Source organism: Filicampus tigris, chromosome 22 (assembly GCF_054856515.1).
Source record: "Filicampus tigris isolate MCC_2025a chromosome 22, RoL_Ftig_1.0, whole genome shotgun sequence".
In the NCBI taxonomy this organism is placed as follows: domain Eukaryota; kingdom Metazoa; phylum Chordata; class Actinopteri; order Syngnathiformes; family Syngnathidae; genus Filicampus; species Filicampus tigris.
In genome coordinates this window covers 5678632-5701448 of record NC_141238.1, presented here as the reverse complement: position 1 = coordinate 5701448, position 22817 = coordinate 5678632, and the positions used below count along the sequence as shown (strand labels likewise).

Below are 22817 nucleotides of genomic sequence, written 5' to 3'. Positions count from 1 at the left end.
CCGCCTCAATGATTTTGCAAAGATTTAAGTAAAAAGTTGTTGGATCATTTTGGACTTAATTTCTAGATCATTGCAGCCACTTTTTTTTTTAAGAATTGAGATTTATTGACATAAGCGGCGGTAATAAAGCTCGGCTGAACGACTGGACGAGCGCGTCAACGGCGCGTTTAACATCCAGAAAGATGGTAGCCGCGGACGCCACGGATCATACGCACAACTAAATGACATGTCCACATGCTAGCACTAAGGAAATGATCTGTGACTATTTTTGGTGTTCTTATAGTCATCCAAAGAATATAGACAAAAGTATTAACCTGAAATCCACTTCCATATTTCACACTTCTTGTAGGAATCCACACGTTTCCTTCAACAAAACAGAAGAAATAGGAAGATTAGTATTTCCATTGTTTTGCAAGATTTAATAAATCATGCCAGCAAGAGGCGATTGTGTCTCACTACAATGGCACAAGTTTTTTTTTTGTTTTTTTTCTGTTTTATTAAAATGGGAATAACAAAGCAGAACAAAACACAAAACCAAAAAGTCATAGGGCCAAAAATAGCAGCTTTGATAGACATTATAAAAAACAGATTCAGCCAGTTGCTGTGAAGTTAAAAAATATTACCATGTGATATTTACAAAAATTTACAGTGGGCTATGTACATTGTCGGTCAATTAAATAAGAGTTAGTACAAAATGAACATATATAAGAAAAAAAAAGTTTAATATTTAGATTGAGCCACGGTCAGTTGAGGAACTTATTAGGGCCCGACCGATGTGGATTTTCCGATATTTGGCAGGATAAAATTCCGGTAACCAATTAACTGAAAAAAATATATAAGGAATAAAATAACTTATTTTTTGGTCCCTTTATGTTTACAACAATACATACATGAATTACAGTATAGGCAGAGCATTTGACAGTTTTACAATACTTTGTATTTTTTTAACTTTACAACACAGAGAAAACAAATCTGCAAAAATCGGCAGATTTTTTTTGCAAATTCTTTTTGGGGAGTGAATGTTTGAATGTCTTGTGCAAATATCGGCCAATTAAATCGATTAATCGGTCGCGCCCTAATTGTCATTATACATTTAAAAAAAAAAATGAATTTAAATGTTCTGAATTGCTTTTTGCAGAGCTGACATGACTCAATTTCTTCAAATGCTCCATGACATGAATAATTGGAATTGGAGATGTTGTGAAGCAAATAGTCCAAGTCTAAACCAAAAAAGGATGAATAATCACCCAACTGACACAGTCTCTAGCTAGAAATGTCTTCATTTAGCCAGAAAACCATCAGGCTGCAGATTCTTTTTGTTTTTGTGCTCATCTGGTCTTAATTAATTCCAAAACCATTTGGATCGCAGTCGACAATAAATACAGCCAAGCTACCTCTCTCTTTTAAATATATCAAACATCATTAGCGGTGAGAATAATTGATGGGAAGGGAAGTGGGATCTATGAGACCCATAAACTCGCGCCCTAAAATCCGTCCCACTATGTACATAAGGCTTCACTTTGCGTGAAAGAGAAAAATATCCGAGTGACCGCACACGGCCCACCAGGGGCCACGGCGGTTCCCTCCAGAAAGCGGAGGCGTGTTTGCCTTGGCGCGGGCCGCCGCTCGCTCATGCTACAAGCATTAGCACGAGACCTCGGAGCATGAAAGCAGCATCCGATCGCCCGCCGAAGCTTCTTGTCCTCAACGGGCCATCGTCCGACTATTCAAGTAAATTCCAGGAGACGACTCTTAGTCACGGTTCGCTTCACACAACCTTCATTTGCATAGCGGGGATTCCATTTGGTAGTCTGCGATTTTTTTTTTCCCTGAAAAAACACATCCTTCTTGCAAGTTAAACCCCAAAACCCCGCCTGCCCAGATCTGGTCGGTCAGTTCGTGTCGGGGCTGGGGTAAAGCTTGAAGACTTTGTAAATCCACTGCGAGTAGAATGCCACGTTGACGAAGAGCGCCGGGCGCGACGACGCGCACTTGGTGCGCTGGATGCTCACGCCCACTACCACACGGCGCTCCTGCTCCCGGCACACCAGCGGACCGCCGTTGTCTTTCTGGCAAAAGGAAAAGGAAATCAAAAAAAAAAAAAAAAAGAAGCCATCTATCCATTTTTTATATTTCATACAGAGTTGTGATTCAAAGTATGAATTAGACTATCAATCCTTGTTCAGGTAATATCAATCGATTATGATGCCTCTCGTCGTGATCTCCGAAATCTGCCTAGCAACAAGCAGGTTAAAACTCCCTTACTTCGCACACGCCTTCTCCTCTCTTGCCTCCAGCACATATCCTGCTCTCTCCGGCGTCGCCCTTGATCCGGGAACACTTGTCGTCGTCCACGATCGGCATGGTCACGGCGTTGAGCGCATGCTCCCGTTCCTTATCTGCGCGCACAAAGCACGGCGGTAGCAGGAAGGCTTTTGTTTTCCAACGCGAGTGAAAGCCGACCCAAAAGTACCTCTGGTTTCGCCCCATCCGTACATGGTGCAGTTGGTGCCCTCGGCGATGTGGCATTCTTTGACGGGGAGATGGATGGTGGCGGCGCCCTCGGACACGGGCGCCGGGCTGCGGACGCGCATCAATCACGGTCACGCCACTTCGGATTGAAAACGAAGAATGTCGGCAACTCACTTGGCCAGTTTCAACATGACCAGGTTGGATCCCTCCGGGCCGCAGATGAGGCGAGAAATTCCAAGCCTGGGGTGACGGGACGACTCGTTCAGGTGGCGCAAGCCCACCTGAACGCTGTACTCCCTCAAATCGGGAACGCTGGGGAAAGGTCATCATCAACCAAAAATGATTTCGGGGCTCATTAAGAAAGCGAGGACGGTATCCAAAAATCCGTACCAGGATGTGAAGCACTGCTGGTCCGTCAACACCCAATCCTCTCGGATCAAAGAACCGCCGCACAAATGGATCTTTCTAGAGCAACGGCAATAAAAACAACATGAGATCATTTTGGTCCAAAACAACAATAACAAAAGAGCATCTCACTCTCTCTGGATGCTGACGACCCAGCTGCCGTCTGCTCCTCGCACTTGGTGGCCCCCGACGATGCGAGTGGTGATGTGAACGAAGCAGGAGATCTTGGGGACGGTCGGGGACGGACCGGGCGGCGTTTGCGTCGCTGGATGTCACGGGGGAGGTAAGAGTCGACGTCGCACCATGCGGCGGAAAGCCAGTGGAAAAGGGCAAAACGTACTCACCGTTTGGAGGCGTGGAAGTCGTGGAATCGCCTGAGCAAAGCAAAGGAAAGAAGAGCAGGAATTAGGAATTGAATCGTACAATCTACAAGTAGTGACAGAAGACGATCATACGTTCCATTAGCAACAAATTACATGCAGAAGGTCTAGAATGAATGCGAGTGTTTGTTCTCATAAATGATGACAGCTCGAACGCCGCAAAGTCACATCTGGGCTATTACATGTGGGAAACACATTCAGCAAAGGCTATGCTTCCATCACTTGGAAAACTTTTTTATAGTCTGTTTGCATTTTCAAAAGGCAAAAAAGGCTATCTTCTGCCACAGTTTTAAAACAAATTTGGGTATTCATTACTTACTAGCAGGCAAGTCGTTCCATTTTTCCATCCGTTTCTTCACGTGAAAATTTACATTGAACTTTTTTTTTTTTTTTTTTTTTTTTTTTTTTTTTTTTTTTTTTAAATGGGTCCACGTCAACATCAGGTGGTAGGCCAGATAAATGATTTTTGGGTATTTTCCATTTTGTCCGGGAATTTTTTTCCACATTTCCGCCCATTTGACGCAGAGAACATATAATGAGTGTCTATCCGCATTTTCTTAAGAATTCTTTTGGTTTGTAAAAACATTTTTTTGCGGACCCCCTAAGATAGCCTTGCCCCACCCCCCCCAAGGATAAAAGTCTAGCTCCGCCACTGCGTTACACTTTCGTCTCTTCGTTTTGCATTTTGTTTTTCGGCTTCAATTGCGTCCTCTGAAGGTCGCTCCTTCCACTGCTTCAGGAGCAGAATCTTGTTCGACAGTCTTACTTTACGTGCCTGTCACAATCGAGCCCGTTTTGGCAGCAAACCAGTCGGGCTTGAATTAATTGTGCCACTGCGTCAGGAGGTAGCAACAACCAAAAGTTCACCATTGACACTGATTGATAGGAAAATTTACTATCAGGCCCGTTTAAATTTGCCGTGGCAGGCTCGATCGGAAAATGGTTCCAAATCCAAGCAATGAATTATCCCTACTTTGACACGATAGTCGATCGAGCACATCTGCTGCTCTGCGGTGTTACTCTGACAGTCGGACTGACAAGCAGCAGTGTTGCGCGCTACATTGTTCACATTCTTGGCAGTGTGCGAGGTGTACAGTGTACTTGGCCAGCGGACTGTAAACATCAGGAGGATGGCAGAGCTTTACACAAGAAGAACTTCCGGTTTCCCAGTGGAAGCCTCTCACAGCACAAGATGCTACTTGTTGCGCTCATATCTGGAGATATCCAGTAATTAGCCAGGTGCCAGGAGGGTGTCAAAATGCACCCGACACCTGCTTGCTCTTTATTTTTTACACATTCCTCACATTCCCAACACAATCCCAGCAACAGAGGGCTTGTGTGCTTTTTTTGAGACCCAAAGTGCTGATCGAGCTCGGATCAAACGCTTGGCACCGAGGGCAAAAAGACGGATTTGTGCGCCAAAACGTAAAGCCGCCTCCCTTGAAAGGTTTGCTGGAGGGTTCCCACAAACGCACGCCGTCCCTTCTAATGAGACCCAATGACATCACTGAACTTTCCCTTAGTTACTGTTGCTACGACGGCCAAGCGTTCCACGCTGACATGAGAGATACGGCAGCGTGCCTGTGAAGGTTGCGGTTATGCGCCGTGTCAAAGTGACAAGGAAATAATGCAAAACAAATCGAGATGGACGCCGAGGCGCTCCAGACTGCAAGTCGACCATCGACGAAGAGACAGGAGGGTAAGACCATAGAACACGTTGCAACCAGGAGCACTTAGCTAGTCAGCAACACGTTAGTGACATAACGTTAGCATTTTTGGTTGACTTGCTAACGACAGCGTACCAGCACTATGCTAGGCTGTTGCTTTCTAAAAGGAACACGCATCAATTTCCCATTCAGCCTAGCCAAACTTGTGATGCACCATGCACGTTTTAAGACAGCAAAATTGTATGAAAACACTGTAGCCGCTTTCCATTTCTGTGAACGTCCTTTCCCTCAACCTAGCCGAATAACAAGTGACACTGGTACAGGTGTCCTAAACACATCATTTTCTTATATTTAACTTTAATAAGAGCTTATAAAAATTGGGCAACGTATCATTGATGTCAATGGAGATTGTTATGTGCTCCAATGTGATTGATGGGTCGTAACACCAAAACGGATAAGGATGCGTCGTCAACTCACAGTGCTTCAGTTTGCAGTAGTCCCAAGCCAGCCGAGTGTTCGGGTCGGTGTAGCACCACGGGCCGTGTTTGTCCTGGTCCGGGTTCCGGCAGTAGTTCTTGTCCAGCCCTACATGGGATAGTGTAGAGTGAGAATCCCCGCTGTAAAACACACAAATATAGATGCTCATGTTCTGTTTGTTATTTGGCACACGGTGGAAATCACAACACGCACACACACTGCACGCCGAGCGGCCACCGTGGGGCACAAAAGTCACATTTCAACGACTGCGGCACGCCCGTAGAAGGAAACGGTGCGTTTGGCCAACAGCGCTCATGGGACTTTGAAAGTATGCACTCTCAGACCGCCAGGAGCCACGTCCTCCACGGCGCACATTTGGAGGAATTCCCATCCAAGGAGCGAGCAAACCCTGTTCTCGCGGATCCCTGAAAAGCCATTAGTGGATGGGACCAACACACACACACACACACACGCTCACAGAAGCACAGCAATTTGTCAAGAGGTGAAGATAATTTCACTTCCCAGGAGAATGTTAAACAAGCTGTGGTGTTTTTTCTTCCCGGGACGACCCCTCACCTCAAGCCGGGCTAGACTAGCTGGCGAGGGGAGCTGATTGGCTTTGATCTGCCCCCCGCGCCAAGCACTTCCCGCAGGTCAGGGGTCTGCTCTGGAACATGTCCATCTTCCCGTGCCGTTTTGGCTTTTAAAATTCCGGTAAATTAAGCCATTCCAACCTGTAAGCGTCAGGAATAATAATTGGGCTTGGTATTGACCCCTGAGGAACCCCTGATTTCCTTAGATTCGTTTCCTTTTTTTTTGCTGTTTGTTTTCACGGCTTAGCTCCATTCATTTGAAAAGGATTTTCACATGGACAAAAAAGTGGGGGCTTGTCCGCTTGTCAACAAACACTCATCAGTTAGCGGTGAAGAATGTTTCCCCCCTCTCTCGAGGAAACATTCCCAGTGTTTTGCCGCTTATGTTGGCTCTGAAATAAGCAATAGATTTACAGAAACTTTAAGGGCACATGGCTAACCTTGTTAGCTTAGCTGGCTAGGGATCATAAGTAGACCAAATGTTGGTAGCATAACATTTTAAGTCACGAGCTAACAACAGCGTACCGTACACGCACATTTCTTTGATTTGAATGACTTTGCAGCTAACTGCTTAGCTAACTGCTTATTTTTATTTGCAAACATCCCTTCAACCAAGACCAAAACACATCATTTAACCATAATTAACTCTTAAAAAAACCTCCACTTTTCTTTTCTTACCTGTTGATGTGAAGGGACCAGTTGGCACAAGGAATCCCCGAGCGAGTGACGGCTAAGGTGCCCCGGTATTCCTCCCCGTTTTCCTCATAGCACTCTACGGAAGGACAAGAGACTTTGTTATTTCAAGTACATTTGCCCCCCAAGGGGCGGCAATCGGCCTTTCTCTTACGACGCCTAATTGCAATCAGCGAGCGTGAGTGTGTGGACTCATTCACGAGGCGTGCTGTGATCATTTTTTAAAGTCCGCTGAGGGTTCTCAAAAGGCAATAAAACATTCAAATGGAATCACAGCACGTGTGGTCTGCTTTAGCAGAAAGCAGACAAATATGATAAGTGACAGCGCTTTCAAGTGTGTTGCTTAACCCATTAAGGACGGGAGCACATAACCGCATTTCTACCACGAGAGCTGGGAGCGCCCTTGCGTCTTTCTACCTTTAAGGCCGGGAGAGCGGATACGTCTGTGTCCTTTTTTAATCCAATTTTCAGAATATACACGTGACGGTGTCGCGAGACGGCGGAGGATGGCGCGGATTTTTTTCGAGCCGTAGGCTCATGGCGGACGGAGTCGATCGCCGGGAGCTCTGAAATAAGCAACTTTTAAGTATAGACGACGCGCTTGTGGACTTTGAACCAGTGGAACGTGAAATGATATAGTTTGTAGACAATGACAATATTGACGTATTTGTAACAGAATAGAGGATGGTAATTACCACTTGATTTTAGTAAAATAGTGCTTCTCTTGCACTGACACGTTACTTTTATTACAATTGCCGGTGCAAAAAAAAAGAAAATGTTCTGATCATAGAGTTTCCAGGTTCCTCGCATAGGTCAGAACATGGCTGACACCTTGTAAGAGTGACAACGAGGTTGTCTGAGAGGTCATTTACCCGTCTTCTTGTCGGCCGAGGCGTCACACCTGGGGATGTGCGTGCAGTTGGCTCTGCGCTGGTTGGGCTCGCTGGTGAAGCACCACGGGTACTCGGACCCATCCGGGTTGCGGCAGAAATTGTCGCGCAAGTCCCTGGGAGGTGCACAAGCAAACACAAACCAGGACAGTTGATTAAAAAAAAAGAATTTTTATGCTTGGCATGGAAACAGTCAGTTTAAAAGAGACCCCGAGAGAGAGAGCCTTAGCTGAATCCAAGATGCCGGCGCCGGGGGGTGGGGGGGGGGGGGGCGTAGTCACATTACTCACTTGCATCTGAAGTTGTCTGGAAGAAAGAAGTGCTGATGGGGAAACTGCGAGTCCCAGCGCTGACACGTCACTCCTTCGGGAGTTACGTTCATGGTGCCGCGGTACTCTCGACCCTTTCCCCGGACGCACCACGTCGTCGCGTTCACATCTGGATCCTCGCTGGAGTCGGATTCTTGAAGAAAGAAAAAAACAAAAATGAAAGGAAGAGGAGGAAGATATTAACTTTTGCAAGAATGTGCCATGTTTAACCTGGAGACAGATGATCAAAAACAGTAGCACGCCCGCCATACCACCCCCACTGTTCAGATTGGAAGCTTGCTGTTTATACCCAACACTGACAGACACCTCACATTCTTCCACATTGGGGCATCCGCAACAACAACACCTTATACAAAGTCTTTCTATCAGTTCTTTGCGTGTCAAATATTCATTATACTGTATTTTGGGAATTCTAAGCCATTAGTATTGCATTTGTTTACAACGCAGTGTGGCCACTGTTATCATTTCAGGAGCAAGACATTCTTCCTCACTTGGGAATCCACAATAACAAAAAGTCATTTAACCCTTAAGGAGGTCCTGTGTGCCAAACCTTGAAAAAAAAAAAATGTTCTTACCATTCAAAGGGGATTTTTACCCTTTAAATCTGACTTAACTCAACCGTGTTTTAAAGATAATGGATATTGACACAAATACATACACGCTATCATCCATGGAAAAAGTTGCTTATCATTTTCAGAAGCCTGCAAAAACGTATTTAAAAAGCAAATCTCATATAGGAAATTCTCATGTCGAATCTTTTTTTGTTTTATGATATTAAAAACTTATAAATGTGAAATTTATTACATCAGACACTTTCGATCCCAGTGTGGGAATCCCTGCTTTGAAAGCATCCTAACAATCAAACGATCCTAAACACATTCAGGTGGAATCCTTCCCCCCGGATTTCTGTCTGTGTTTCTTTAGCCTTTGACAGATGAGACGAGAGAAGATGAAGGAGGCGAGGTCGTGTTGGGAGGGGGACGGGTGGGGGGGGGGATGTGGGGTAAGGATTCCTGAAGCAACGCATGCCAGGCAGCATCACAGGTCAGTGGTTTTTATCTGTGCAAGGGCCGCCATTGAGGGATGCACACATCTGGACACAACGCCCCACCCTGTCTGTAAATCATTAGACGCACTGTTAAGTCAATGCATGTGGACAGAAACAAAGAAGGATGCTCGCCTTTTGTGTGTGAGCATATTTCTCTGAAACTAATTCCGGAGAATCTTTTCGCTCTTTGTGTTGCGAAAGTTCCCACAACTCCACAGACTCATTTTAAGGTCAAAGTGATACCACTTCAAAATGCCAGAAGACATTTCAAAACCTTTTGTGGGAGTTATTACAATGATTTATACATAAGTCATTGATAAATTAAGCACAATGGGCAAAATAAAAATGTCTAATAAAAAACAAATGTAAAAAAACAAACAAAAAAACTCACATATCCTCAGTACGCAACTTCAAAATGCACGAGCAAAGAACCTAACTACTGTAGATAATTACCCAAAAATAAACAGAATACATATTTAGGTTTAGATTTTACATAATCCTACTAGCTAGCAAACTAGCTAACTTGTAAATTAGCCAATTTATAATGAAACTAACCAATTGACCAACTGAGAGTATAACTAGCACACAAAATCCAGAATGATTAAGTAGTGTGGTAGAGTTTATGCAATTCCACTATCTACTATAACATTAAAAAAAAAAAACAATTTAATTAGACAAGCCAACTAACAATTAAACTAAAACACCAGTTAAAATGTGTACTATACAGACCGGTACCACGCCTCTATGATTAGCCAGTTTTTAACATGATCGTGCTAGCGAGCAAGCAAACTAGCTCAACTTGATAACGAACAAACGAAAGAACAAAGTAGTTCCAAATCAGGGTTGGGCAATTCATTTTGCGACGGTGCCTCATGAGAAATTGGAACACTTGCCGAGGGCCAAGTCAACATGCTCACCTCAACTTTGTCTATATCATTTTTAATGTATTTAGAGAAAAGCCTATTGTCTTGTTTCAGATTGTATTCCTCTTCTGAACAGTTCCCGATGATAAAAGTCTAATAAGACAATTCTACTCCGCCCTTGACAAGAAAAACAAAACAAAGTCAACAACATTAAAACTGGGGACAACATCAAACAATAACTCCACTTAAACAGCCAAAACCAGCAAAAAAACAGCAATCCCTTCTGTCGCCATTAAAACCCAAAACCATAGTCTGCCCATTGGCTTTAGTGCTCTCTGATCTCCTAATAGTTTCCTAACAGCAACCATTTGCAGATTTTAAACTGGCCAAGATGAATTATCGACAAAGCATGCAGGAGGATAGCGAGTGAGTGGAGCCCTTACCACACATGGTGATGTTGCAGTACTCCCAGGGAGTCTTTGGATCCATGGTGTAGCACCACGGACGAAGGCGGTTGTCCGGGTTGCGACAGTAGTTGTCTGCCAAGCCTTTATCCCTGTACCTGACCAGGAGATGGACGGCAGAGGTTAAAAACTACTAAGCAACTGAGGCTGGTTCTTGCCTTCATTTGTGGACTGACTTTTTGGGTTGGAAGGTGTGCCTGTGAGGCCTCGTAGAGTCCCATCTCTGGCACTCCCTGCCGCTCTCGGTTTGGTCAACTTTGCCCCGGTAATCCTCGCCGTTGCACGTCATGCACACGTCTGTCGGCGCCATTCAACCGCACATTTATTTACGGGTAAAACACAAGCCCGCATCTCTTTTCATTTGGCACATCTTACCCGCCGAACACTGTGGCACGCCACACTCCTCGGCCCGCACGTTGGGATCGGTGGTATAACACCACGGACCACCGGGGTCGTTGTTGGGATTCCGGCAGAAGTTCTCCCTCAAGTCCTGCGTTGGGTACCTATCGGGATAAAACCTACAAAGGGGAAGTAGACGCAATGTTCGGTCGAGAGCACTGTAAGCTTCGAAAATAAATTTCAGGGAGCCACTGGGTCGGTGTATACACGAGGGTGTTCCGCCCTCGCTAACTAGCAAAATAAATCCAAAACCCATTTGCATGAAGGCCCCGGCTACAAGATTAAAAACTGTTGCAATAGAATGCAAAATCAGTCATTGATACACCTTTGCTTAATGAGAGCTACCTTGTCGCTGCTCTCTCATGTGTGAAGGAGCCTGACAGGACCAGGAGCAACCAGCGACGTAGAACGTTATGTGATTGATCACCCACCGTGACACGCATTTGCGTGCGCCCTTAAATGTAATCCCCACTTCGGTCAACTGAGTGTAGTCAAGCAGCCATGAAAGTGCAAGAGCAAGAACCAGTCTTGGATGTCACGCCACGATCTCTGTTTCATGGAACCTGTCTTCTCAGGGGATATCTTCAATTTTAACTATGCCAAATATGTCAAAAAAGCCATGGATACATCTTATCCAGATGTGTGAAGGATGTTAACAGGATCAGGAACAACTGCCGGCACAAAACGCCAAGTGATAGCTCAGCCGTCGTGACCCGGATTGCACCTTTTGGCATGCGGCCTCATGTAATCCCCCTTCTGACGACTGAGCGTGGTCAAGCCACCGTGAAATAGCAGGAACCAAAACCAGGCATGGGGAACACCATTTCACATGGACAAGGGGTGGAAACCGAGGCACCTTGATGATCCGGTTTGACCATGAGCGTCTAATGAAAAAAATAACAAAAAACAAAAAACAGCAAAGGTCTACGGGTTTCCAGCCTGTCAGCAGGTTGTCCGAACACTCTACCCTCAGCGACGACTCCTCTCCTGGGGGACTTTACTCTAACCCTGCTCCCCCTCCCCTTTCATGCTGCGGGGCTTACATAAAGCTCCGACACTAATGCACGACATCATTCAACCCAGAACAAGGAGAGGCACGCTAGAAAAAAAGAAAAAAAAAAAACGCCACGAATATTTCACCCCTGTTTAGTGACGCGGCACCAGAACCCAACACATCTGCTTTGTGTTAAACCTCTTTATAATGTCAATGTTTTTATGTCATACTCCAGTATATAATAAATTGTATTACAAGGTAGTACACGGTACCCCACACAAAACAGGTTGCATGTGGTGAGAGTCCATAAAAGGCTGCCGCACTAAGCGCGAGTTAGCCATAATGATTTTGCGCTAACAGATGTTAGCCAGTTACTCCTTCAATTTATCTCTCTGTCAGAGTCGGTTCACATCCTACATACGCTATATTACTATGTGCGCATACTTACTTTGAACGCATTGGCAAGACACGACCAAAGCGACGCATGCCTGCGAAAGCGACTACGGCTAATATTTACGACTCGTGGTATGGTATACAGTACTCCATAAAGTCAAAGCTCTCGAGTAGTAAAACAAGTTGTGACTTTGAAAATGACAGCTGAGAATGACATTGAAGAAGATCGATGAAGGGGTTTTAGCTTGTAGCCTCTCTGACACATTTTTGAAACATTAGCATGTTTACCTTGCGAGACAAATGTAAAAAGCTTGATACTGAATTTGGATAAGATTAAACCCAGGCTTGTCGTAGCTAGCACAAATAATGGTTAACACGGTTAACATTTTAGCCTTCATGAAACGGCCAAGTAAATTTAGAGCCACGGTTGTATTCTCACCTGGAAAATGCTAATTCAATCTGGATTAGCTTTAAGCGATGACCACCTGGCGTCCATGTGAATTTGCTGAGTTATAAGCACTGTTATGAACCCGTACAGAAATTTTTCACTCTCCATGTAGCGCCGGGCGTCAACACGCAGCTCCTCAGACAACACGGTTCAATTCCTAAGGTCCAAAGGACATTCCTGGTTGGAAACATCGCGGGAAATCACCCCTGTTTGGCGTTGTGTCTGATCAAGCATGAACATAATAGTTCGGGGGCTTTGACGTGGCGGCATAGCGGAAGGTTCGGTCGCCCTCGGCGGCACTAAATCCCGTCAAAATCAGAGGGACTGCGTCTGATTACCATCTGGAGGGATCGCTGACTAAGAAAGAATTTACGTTTCACCGATGGGAACCCGTGTACGGGTTTGCGAGCTCAGCTAACAAATGTCGTTTAGTGCCATTTTTATTTACGAAGCACTTCAAAACTGTCTCCCTGCGGCATGCGACTAATGAACACTGCTAATGAGAAGCTGGCACCGAATCATGTTTAGCGCAAAAAAAACTTTATCAGATGGCTGGAGGTAAACAAACAGACTTTACTGTCATTGTACATTGCACAATAAAAAGAGACAACTAGACAATATATAAAAGCAAGTTATTCAAACAACACAACAGTAAAGTACATGACCAGTGTAAAAGTAGTGTCTGTACTAAAAATTGGTCCATAGATGAATAAATAAATAGAACAAACCAAATTGGTAAGGGAGTCGAAAAACAAACTAACTAAAAAAAAGATTATCCACAAAGATGATATAAAATTACTTAAAATCCTCACAATTGAAGTGATCTCTCAAGAAATGTTTTTGCGCCACCGAGCTAAAATTATCATGCAAAGACGCTAAACCAAGATAGCACAGATTGACTGATGTTTGTTGTTAGTATTAGCCCGCTAGCCCTTGTGGTGTTTGAGTTTTGAAGACAGAAATACAAAAGAAAATACTCTTGTGTATGTTTATTGATAGCAGAACGATGTGGGATTTGGGATGGCAGTCGGAAAAAGACTCAATTCAGAAAATGGAGTATTACAGTTTTATCGATGGTTTGACGGAAAGTAGGCATAATACTCAAAATTCCAGTAAGATAGCAAAGTTGTGCCCCATGGTGAGATGTCAAGTACAGTTGAAGACACACCAATATTTCTTCAAACCTTCTGCTAACATTACCCTGCTCGCGCTCTAGAATATAAGATGAACATAACCATGAATTTCCGCATTTTGATTGCACAAAAAGGGAATATTTCCGTATGTCTTACACCAAGCTTGCTAAATCACATTTGGAGTTAAAAAACGACGGAAAAATGGCGCATCTATGAGGTGTGTGGCGGCTCTACCTTGTGGTGGCATTGGGTAACTACAGCCTGGTCAATAGTTGCACGAAAAATGCAGTAAAAGGGATCATACATTTGTCCCTAACCCAAAATATATCAATTACTTTTTTGTATTTGCCCACCAGCACGGATGAAGTCATGACTTTCCCACATTTTGAAGGTATAAAAAGAGGGAGTACTTACGTGTGTTCATTGATGTTATTATCAGACCAGGCTTGACACGTTATATTCGACTTGGTCCAAGACCTCCTCCCTCTGTAGTTGTCCTTGGGTCCCATGACACACTCCCTTATGTAATCTGAGCACAGTGGAGAAAACCCACTTGAAAGTGTCCGTTCATATCACATTATTCTTATGAATCACACGATTTTCCGATCATGTTTTTGCATTGACCATATTTGGTCAATCACAGCTTTTTGTTATGCCCAAAACAACTCCCGGGGTTCATAAAATGTCGCCGGAGCAGCGGTTAGGGGGAGTTTCCGCAAATTCTCAAGTGCTAGATTCCACAGGCTGCGCGGCGCTACGACTGTAAACAAAGATTCTTTACGGTCTTGTTTACGCGTCATTGCCGAGTGTCCTTTTCGAACGCGTTTGTTGTGTCAACATGGACTTCTACAACTTGTCATGCGTTCCCCAAAATGTAAATAGTCGTGAATAACATCACGTTGAACAGGCTAAATTGTTTACCTTTCTTTTCGTAGAGCGTGAAGTTGCCGCTGGCCTGCTTCTGCGCACCGTGGCTGAACCGGTCAAAGGGAAGCAAGTAGCATTTCCTGTTGTGTTTGTGGAAGTTGAAGGCCCTGCACACAGGAAGGCATTAGCAGATGAGCGCCCGATTAAAAAAAAAAAAAACGAAACTAAATTACAACGATGAGAACAGCTGGACTTTCACCTGCAGTTGAAGTGCTTCTTGACTTTCTTGCACTTGCGGGCGCAGTGTTCCTGCGAGTGACTGTTGCGCTCCACGGGCGACTGCGGGCATTTGGCACAGACCAGCAGGTGGTTTTCAGACTTTTCGTAGCGCTGCAACGACTGTCGGCTCTTTCGGCAGTCACCTGATGGGCGAAAAACTGCAAGCTGGCGTAACCATTTACTCAAAACCTTCCCATCACCACACACCCAATTAAAATGGACAATTTGTCTGCAAGAAATTGACATTTCTAATGCTCCCCTCCCTAAAATTTGTACATTTTTACAATTTTTTTTGATGTCATTAAAACTGAAATTAGTAGAGATGTAGTTTTCTACACCCCGCAAAAATAAGTTTAACTGTAATTCGTATACAGGAAAATCACCATTTTCTGGGACCTGACAATGTGAATGAATGGCATGCTAGAGTTTACAATATTAGTGACAAAGTATTGGTGAAAAAAAAGAGATGGCAAAAGTCATACATTTATACAACAATTTAAAATTTTGGTTTAACTTCATCAAAATCTGTAATTATTAGGGAGTTGTTGTTTTTTTACACCACACAAAAAAACATTTTTACTGTCATTCGTAAATATAAATTCACCATGACAACTTTTATCGCGAATAGCATGCTAGCATTGTATTATTGCGATTTCCAAATTACGATGTTAGGCAATATGAATAGAATTTTGGTGATTTTTTAATGACAATCTCGTTTAAGTTCATGCGAATTGTAATACGTAGTAAATAGCTTGTTAGCCTCATATTAATTGTAAATATAACACGTTTAGTTTTTAGCAGCATTAACATATAACATGGCATCAATCTTGACTGTAACAAAATGACAGTATCAAACTTGCCACCTTTTCGAAATTTTAATCATGTTATATTTGAAAAGTAATTCGTAATTAGAACTGTAGGAAAAGGCCATTTTATCAGATTACTTGCTACTCCTTAATGCAGAAGTACCAAACATTTTTAAAGTTTTAATTTGAGCAAAATGTTAACATTTATACTAAATTTTACGAGAACTCAGAATTGTTATACTGCATTGCACTCTGTCATAACTCTTTCAAAAAATGGCAGAGTTTGTTGTCGCTCGAAATTCCAGTTTTCAGCATAACACTTTGCTAATGGGGTAAAATACTCAATTTTTCACCCAAAACGCTTTCAAATTACAGTAAAAGTTTGTAATTTTGTATCAAAGGACTTTGTCAATGTTTGAAAAAAGGTACATTTTTCGAACCTTGCACTTTCAAAATATAGCAAAACTTTGTTCTTGTGAGAAAACAGTCTGATTTTCAGCCCTAACACCTTCAAATTCCGACAAAATTTACAGTTTTTGGAGCACAATACTTTGTTAATGTGAGAAGGAGTCAATTTGGAAGCTATTATAGTACTTAGCATGATGTATTCCCTCGTAAAATCCCGCGAGGAGACATGGCACGAGTAAACGCCGTAAAAGTGACAAGCAAATTGAAACATTGCCATCGGTCTCGCTTCATTCCGAAGACCTCGGCCGACAGTTCTTCAGCGAGAACCGCATGAAGAGAAGCGGCGCAAAGACAATGTGTGCAGATGAAGGGGTTCACAAGGAGGACACCACCATAATTTAAAAGCCCAAATCCTCCCGCGGTTATTTCCACCTGCCGGGAGGCAACGGGAATAAAGCCCCTTCTACAGTACCGGACTTTGATTACAACATACGCTCGTTTCACTTTACAAGCGACACGAGCGATGGTAGCAAAGACGCTTGGAAATGTTTTTTTTTTTTTTTTCTTTTGACGTGCTATTAATGTTTGGGCTCGAGTGCAGCACATCTGGCACTCATCACAGTGTTGTTGCAGCCCTCATGTCTGGCCAGGCCGCTCAATTAGATTTCACTTAGGCTCTTCCTAACACTCGGCAAAGGCCTAACCTGCACTTCGCTGTGAGCGGATCGCATAGATCGTTGAGGGTGGGCTGCGCTTGGGCCAATAAATGGTGGGACAGATACAGCTGTTGTCAATAATATCAATTATGATTCCATACCAGAGGGATTTAAGAGAGCATTAAATCTTTAAGTATGAGGGGCAGCCACAGTGACTTACAGGAAGTATTTTTTATACTTATTTTTTATACATATTTGATGTCTACAAAAAATGTATCTCCGTTTTTTTTTTTTTATGTATTGTGAAGACAGAATGTTTGTGCTTTTATATAATTAAAAAAAAAAAAAACTTAAAAAATTTTAAGTGCGACTTTTCCAGAAATGTCTTTCTTCAGGCTTCTGATTGGCTAAAATGACCCCGGTTAAAAGTTACAGCGCCACCTGTTGCTTTGGCATGCACTTGACAGTCTAAAAGTAGAGAGTGATTTTACTTAAGGGAGTAATTTTCAGCTTTTATGTGAACAAGTTAGCATCCTCGCGTTATAAACTTCAATGCTGCAATAAAAATGTGCTGGCAGCAGCATCCAATGATAAATAAAAGTAAATAAGAGGGCCCCTTCAGGGGCTGGGGAGGTCTCATTGTGCAGGCAGTGCAAATATTTAATCTTTGTGCCAAACACGTATTAAATGCTCCAAAAACAACCTCTCTCTGATAAAGTCGCACTAAACATCATGCGTCAGTCAAAACAGCACTCCGTTGGAAAAAAACTCAGATTTAACACTTTCTGCACACTTTCAAAGATTACATCAACACATGCACGTATGAAATCACGCGTGGGGAGTCGAGCATAAAGTTGCCGAGGGTTCGGCATCATCATGTCTTACCTGCATCCAGCATGCTGAGCAGCGCACACACCAGCGCCTGGTAAATCCAAACGTGCGTCCTCATGGTGGACTTGACCGAGATGTGCGTGGGCAGCTTGTTGCGCGGAGTGAGAGAGACGCACTTCGGGATGTGTCAATGTGACGTCCTGCGTGACCGACGTCCGCCCAAAGACTCACTGGAAGCGTCCACGCGCGTCCTCGGTTCAACCCGCCCACTTCACGAGACTTTTTTTCGACAGGAGACGCCTGGCTGGAGCGGGCGTCAAGTGCACTGGAATGCACGCTGGCAAAAGCCACGTCCGGTTGTCGCTTTCAAAATAAATTGGACAATCGGTTTAAGAAATGACGCGAAAAATACAGACGTTCCTTTCTTATTGCAGATTTATTTTAATCGTAAAAAATATATAAAATAAACTTTTTACACTTAAGTTGAGTTTTGTGATCTAATGTATTTTCCTGACATACAGTATATATGCTGCATATAACAATTTTGAAACCATGGTAACTATTCAAATAAAATGAGCTGTCTAATACATTTAGCATATTGTTGCTGTAAAAAACACTAATTTTCAATTTTTTCATGTTAGTGCGATGTCTATAACGCGGAAACCCTATTCACGTAAAAATACGAAAAATGAAAAAAATGGACAGAGTTTTTCACAGGACTGTGACTATATATTTTATAAAATATCTTTTGCCGTATCTTCCCAACCAAGTTGCCATGGAACCTTTTTTTCAATATAGTGGCTTTGAATTCGGCTTAGCAATGTCTCCAAACATGACCAGCGTATGGTAAGATTTTAAACAATTCTTGAGACTGAGTCCAACTAATATATTTTTTTAAGCTATATTTTGTCACCGCCATCTAGGGTCTTCAAGAAGAGTCACTGATAGTGTAGTGGTACACGCGCCCGAGTTGTGTGGGGGCAGCGTGGGATCGATTCACGCTCAGTGATGGTGTCCGGCATAAAACGCTTTGCCAAATCAATGATCAATGGCGACCCCTAAGCGGATAAGCCGAAAGGACACCAACATCTAGGGTCTTCAAGAGCCTCCAATGAACTATTTCAACTTTGACCTTGCAGCAGAAGGCTGTAGGACACCTGGACCCCAATCAATTGGCTAACACAGTTTTAATGAACGCACACGAGAGCGCTTGATGGATTTCAGTTTAAAAAATAAAACGCTACTTAGACTAGATGTTGCAATTGTAATTATGCATACATACATGATGGATGGCTCTTGGAAACCTCTTAGGTACTTTTCACTTTGCCTTGTCGCTGATTTACAAGCCAGATAAAACACAAATTAATCCGAATGTGCTACTTGTTGACGTACTTCGCTGAAAGCGGGTTGCAAATCTGAGTGCTTGGACTTCTTCAGGCGAGCACCTGACGCCAAAAAAACGGGATAATTGTAAGAGCAGGATCCCGCGTGCGTTCGTCCCCATTGCCTCACTTTGGCTGCCGCGGAAAAACAGATGGGATTCTTGGCCGCCCGTGCCAAAGATCACTTGGCACTACACACCGAGATCTTCAGCCAGTTGTAGAACGCCTTCAGGTACCGAAGCACATAAGCAGGAAGTGCTCAAAAACAAACTTTCACTTCCAATCAATCATTGCAGTACTAAAGTTTGGGGATTTTTTTTTTTTTTTTAATCCGGTTTAGAGCTATTCGAATGTAACCATCTGAATGTAGCATAGGAACAAGGGGATGGTTAGAAGTGTATAAAAATGTCACAAAGGGCGGCACATTGGCACACACTCTTCAAGTGGACACCCTGATGGGCTAATATAAGACAAGCAAAGTGTGTGTTTAGGCGGGGCAGATGGAATCGATCCAGTTCAGGTACCAGCATACTGGACTTTAGTTGGGCCCTCACCCGAACTTGACAGGAAATCCACACTCGAGCCATTAATGGCCGGCAGTCTTAGGGCCCTCCAGAGAGAAAGAGCGAGAGAGCAGCGTGGTGGAGGAATGGTTGGAGGTAAACGCCAGACGCCCTGGTTAGGGCTCATTAGAACGTGTGCGGGTCATTTCAGCTTTGCTGGCTTTTGGTCAGCATGTGTGTTGGAAAGTACCAGCAGGTGTAGAGGCATGCTTACATCACATCTGTCAATCAGCCTCAAGAAGAAATCCAGACACGAAAATCATCTTTAGGCATTTGTTGGTGTGGGCTGCCAACGCTTTGAACTGCAGCTAGCCTACCTCCCACAATCTCAGGTAGATACGTTAAGTCTTGACGTTTGATTATGCATCCATTGGGGGGGAAGGAGTGATTCTTTTCAAACACTCCAAAGCAAGGGGAGTATTAGCTTCCATCGATTGTGGTCCCACTCGAGATCCCCCCCTGGACTCCAAAACGTCAGTCATTCCAAATGTACTTGGTAGGGTTAAGCGCTAGGTTAACAAGTCCGTTTGGACACAAAGGCTAGCTAACTCCCAGATGTGTTTGTGCTAATTTGCTGTCATCCTGAGCGACAATTTTAAAGATCCTTATCCTCGTTTTGTTTTTGGGCTGATTATTCCCAGTGAGAAGCAACCAAGGGACACCGGACAGTTATTGGCTTTAGGGTAGGGGTGCCAAATTTCGATCCTCAAGAGTCCAGCCTATTTTAGATGTCTCCTCCCAGCAAACCTGATTCAAATCATAAGCTCATCAGCAAGAAACCTGATAACGATCCAGATCATTTGAGTCCGTTTCTTGACAGTTTTACAGTTTGAAGAAGGACCTGTACGTCTGATCCCGAGAAAGCTTACCTGCGAGTCTGATAATTAGGGTGCAGGAGTAACGATTGTATCTTGAAGTAAGATACAGAACACTACAACTCCCAAACCCATACCAACGATTAAAAGCCTTAATGGGAAAAAAAGTGTCATCCCTTGAACGCTCCATCAAAGGAGATACATTTTCCTCAGATGACAGACTCTCCCTCGCTGGGGAGTCGCCACATTTGACCTACGGTGTCACTCTTGAAGGCACTGAAGCAGGATTTTACTCGTCTAATTATTTTACACCCCAGCTGGCCGGCAAAACTCCCCCAATCGCCCCGTTGCCCTGTACTCTCACACATGAAGGAGGCTAATCACCGGTGTGATCTCCCCCTTTTCACCTCTGACCCGCCCAACACTAGAATAACAACCTCCACCCCTGCCGCCACCCAGCCCCTCGTTGCTTTTCCCCCCAATTAGGAGGGTGCCTTTCCCATTGCAGATGACAGATGAGAGGTCAGGGGGGGTTGCAAGACCTCCTTGCTTAGCTTCTCTTGGTGCCCGCGGAAGGGATGAAACAGGAGGACATCTCGGCCTCGGGGAGCCATCTTAGAGGAGATGGAAGTCCTGTTGACGTGGACAAACGACTGTCCGGGCGTAGCGGCGGGACGAGGGGGGGCACCAAACACGGAGACGTCATGGTGCGGCAGCAGATGGAAAAGAAATTGGACGGAAGGAAAATGGAAGCTGCGATTTTCCGTATTAAGAGCGCAGGCAGAGAGATCAAGTGCGGGCTCGAACGGCCGGAGGACAACTGCAACGAGGGCCGGGAGATAAGGCCTAACGCCATTTTCCTCCACTGCAATAAAAGTCGAGGCACACTCCAATGAATCAAGGCATCGGGGGCTTTCCTCTCTCTGTTGTGTGTTATGTCCACCGCTAATGGCCAGCAGATGTGGACGTATTTCACAAGTGCGTCTTTGGAAAACATTCCCGCACATAAATCCAATTAGGTCGCATGAACAAGCTGGTGAGACGGCAGAATGTGACCAGCGACCGCCCAAACACTTGACTTAAATAATCAAATTTTTCACAGGTAGAGGATTAGCGGCACTCCATGTATGTTTTAGTCTGGTAACTTATTTGGGTTTGTCTGCTGGTGACTTGATGATAATCTTTGACAGATTGCGGGTTCTTTTTTCAGGGGCAGAAGATCCAAGCGAAGGGTTTCATCGTACGTGGAACAGCAGATCACCTGTAACGGGATGCATTCTGAAGAACCGCGCATAAATCCTGCGGCAGACATGAGCTTGAAGCAACAAACCTTACTGTATATGTTATAGCGCGTCCTCTGGGAGGCGTTAGTCGCTCATCCAAAGTCAGTCATGAAGTTCCTGATAGTGTAAATCCATGTTTGGAGAAAAGAGGAGTATGAGAGCCAGGTGATCTCTGCCCTCGGTCTGGGATTTCAATAAAGCTTGTTGGGGTGAGATAAAACGCTGCCGAGCCATGCGGCCGTCAGGAATGCACAAAATAAGGAGTGATGCATGCAACATGTTGGCCAAAGTTGGTCCAGAGCGAGCAAAGTCTCAGAAGCCATCGGCTGGGACTGGCCTCAGGGGGGGAGTGGGGGGGGGGGAGTTCTCTAGAATTCTACGGCGGATGCCAAGACCTCCTCTTCGGGGTTCTGCTTCTACTTTACGGCCCTGCGAGCAACTTGAGGAGTGGAGAGTGGAGTTGAGGGACGACTTTGCATGTTTCGCAACATTTGGACGTACATGAGATGAAAAATCAAAATGACCTGCATGGGACGAAAGTCCCACTAGAGTCTGTAAGAAACCCTGTAGCTCAGGTGATATTCTGGGGCGGGTAAGGAGGAAACCTTAACAGTCAGTCCGTTAGTTTTGTTCCTTTGGTTTGGTTGGCTGACTATTTTTTTGGGAGGTTCCATTTCCAAACTTGTGAAGGGGACCAAAGAAATTCATCCGTACGACTTTTTTGATACCTTTTCAGAGGGGGAGCAAGTGAAAAGGAACTCACCTGGAGCACCGCTGGTTATGGTGTGAGCTAAAGCAGCTTGACCCAACCTACACATGGCCCCGCCTCTGGAAACACAAGCCAGATCGGGATTTACTCGTCCTTACCCGCTTCAAAAGCCAGTGACAAAGTTCACTTCCTGAACAAAACTGATACATGACCAGACACGTACTTTATCTCACAATGATTCCAGAGATGTCAGGCAACACGAGGACCAGAGTAAACTGCCCCTGACCCTCTGGCTTGCCAGACTCAATCAAGCGCAGGGGACTTTTCTCAAAGCCGTGACAAGTCGGGAATACTCTGAGAACAAAATAAGACAAATGGACTTTGAAGGAAGTTTGGCAGAGTGTCCTGCAAAAAAAGTTGCCCTGAGGATTGTTGATTTGAAATCCAGCGCTTAAGCAAACACGCTGCTGGCCAGCTCATATATAAAAAATAAAAAATAAAAAAAAGATGGATTCTTCCCTTTTTTTTTTGTCCATATTTGTGCTGGCATTTGTGAGCTCAAAACGGTCA

General features: G+C 44.3%; 1 protein-coding gene across 4 annotated transcripts; it reads right to left on the bottom strand.

The window, feature by feature from the left end:
• Positions 1-388: 388 nt before the first annotated feature.
• On the bottom strand, positions 389-22547 carry LOC147126644 (hepatocyte growth factor-like). Of its 4 annotated transcripts, none has more exons than XM_086022065.1 (20): positions 22471-22544; positions 22302-22366; positions 17550-17858; positions 14775-14937; positions 14570-14682; positions 14063-14177; positions 10657-10799; positions 10458-10578; positions 10261-10379; positions 7868-8039; positions 7560-7693; positions 6673-6766; positions 5402-5509; positions 3222-3251; positions 3010-3142; positions 2863-2933; positions 2647-2784; positions 2474-2580; positions 2266-2399; positions 389-2069 (listed from the first exon to the last, which is right to left on the bottom strand). In XM_086022065.1, the coding sequence occupies exons 3-20, from the start codon at positions 17611-17613 to the stop codon at positions 1893-1895; spliced, it is 2136 nt and encodes a 711-aa protein (XP_085878191.1). In that variant the 5' UTR covers positions 17614-17858; positions 22302-22366; positions 22471-22544; the 3' UTR covers positions 389-1892. The 4 variants fall into 4 exon arrangements, 3 of the variants coding, with proteins under 3 accessions (XP_085878191.1, XP_085878190.1, XP_085878192.1); XM_086022064.1 differs by having other exon boundaries at positions 391-2069; positions 2863-2937; positions 5402-5541; positions 22471-22547; XR_015084646.1 differs by having other exon boundaries at positions 2056-2069; positions 2863-2937; positions 22471-22545.
• Between the last annotated feature and the right edge of the window lie 270 nt (positions 22548-22817).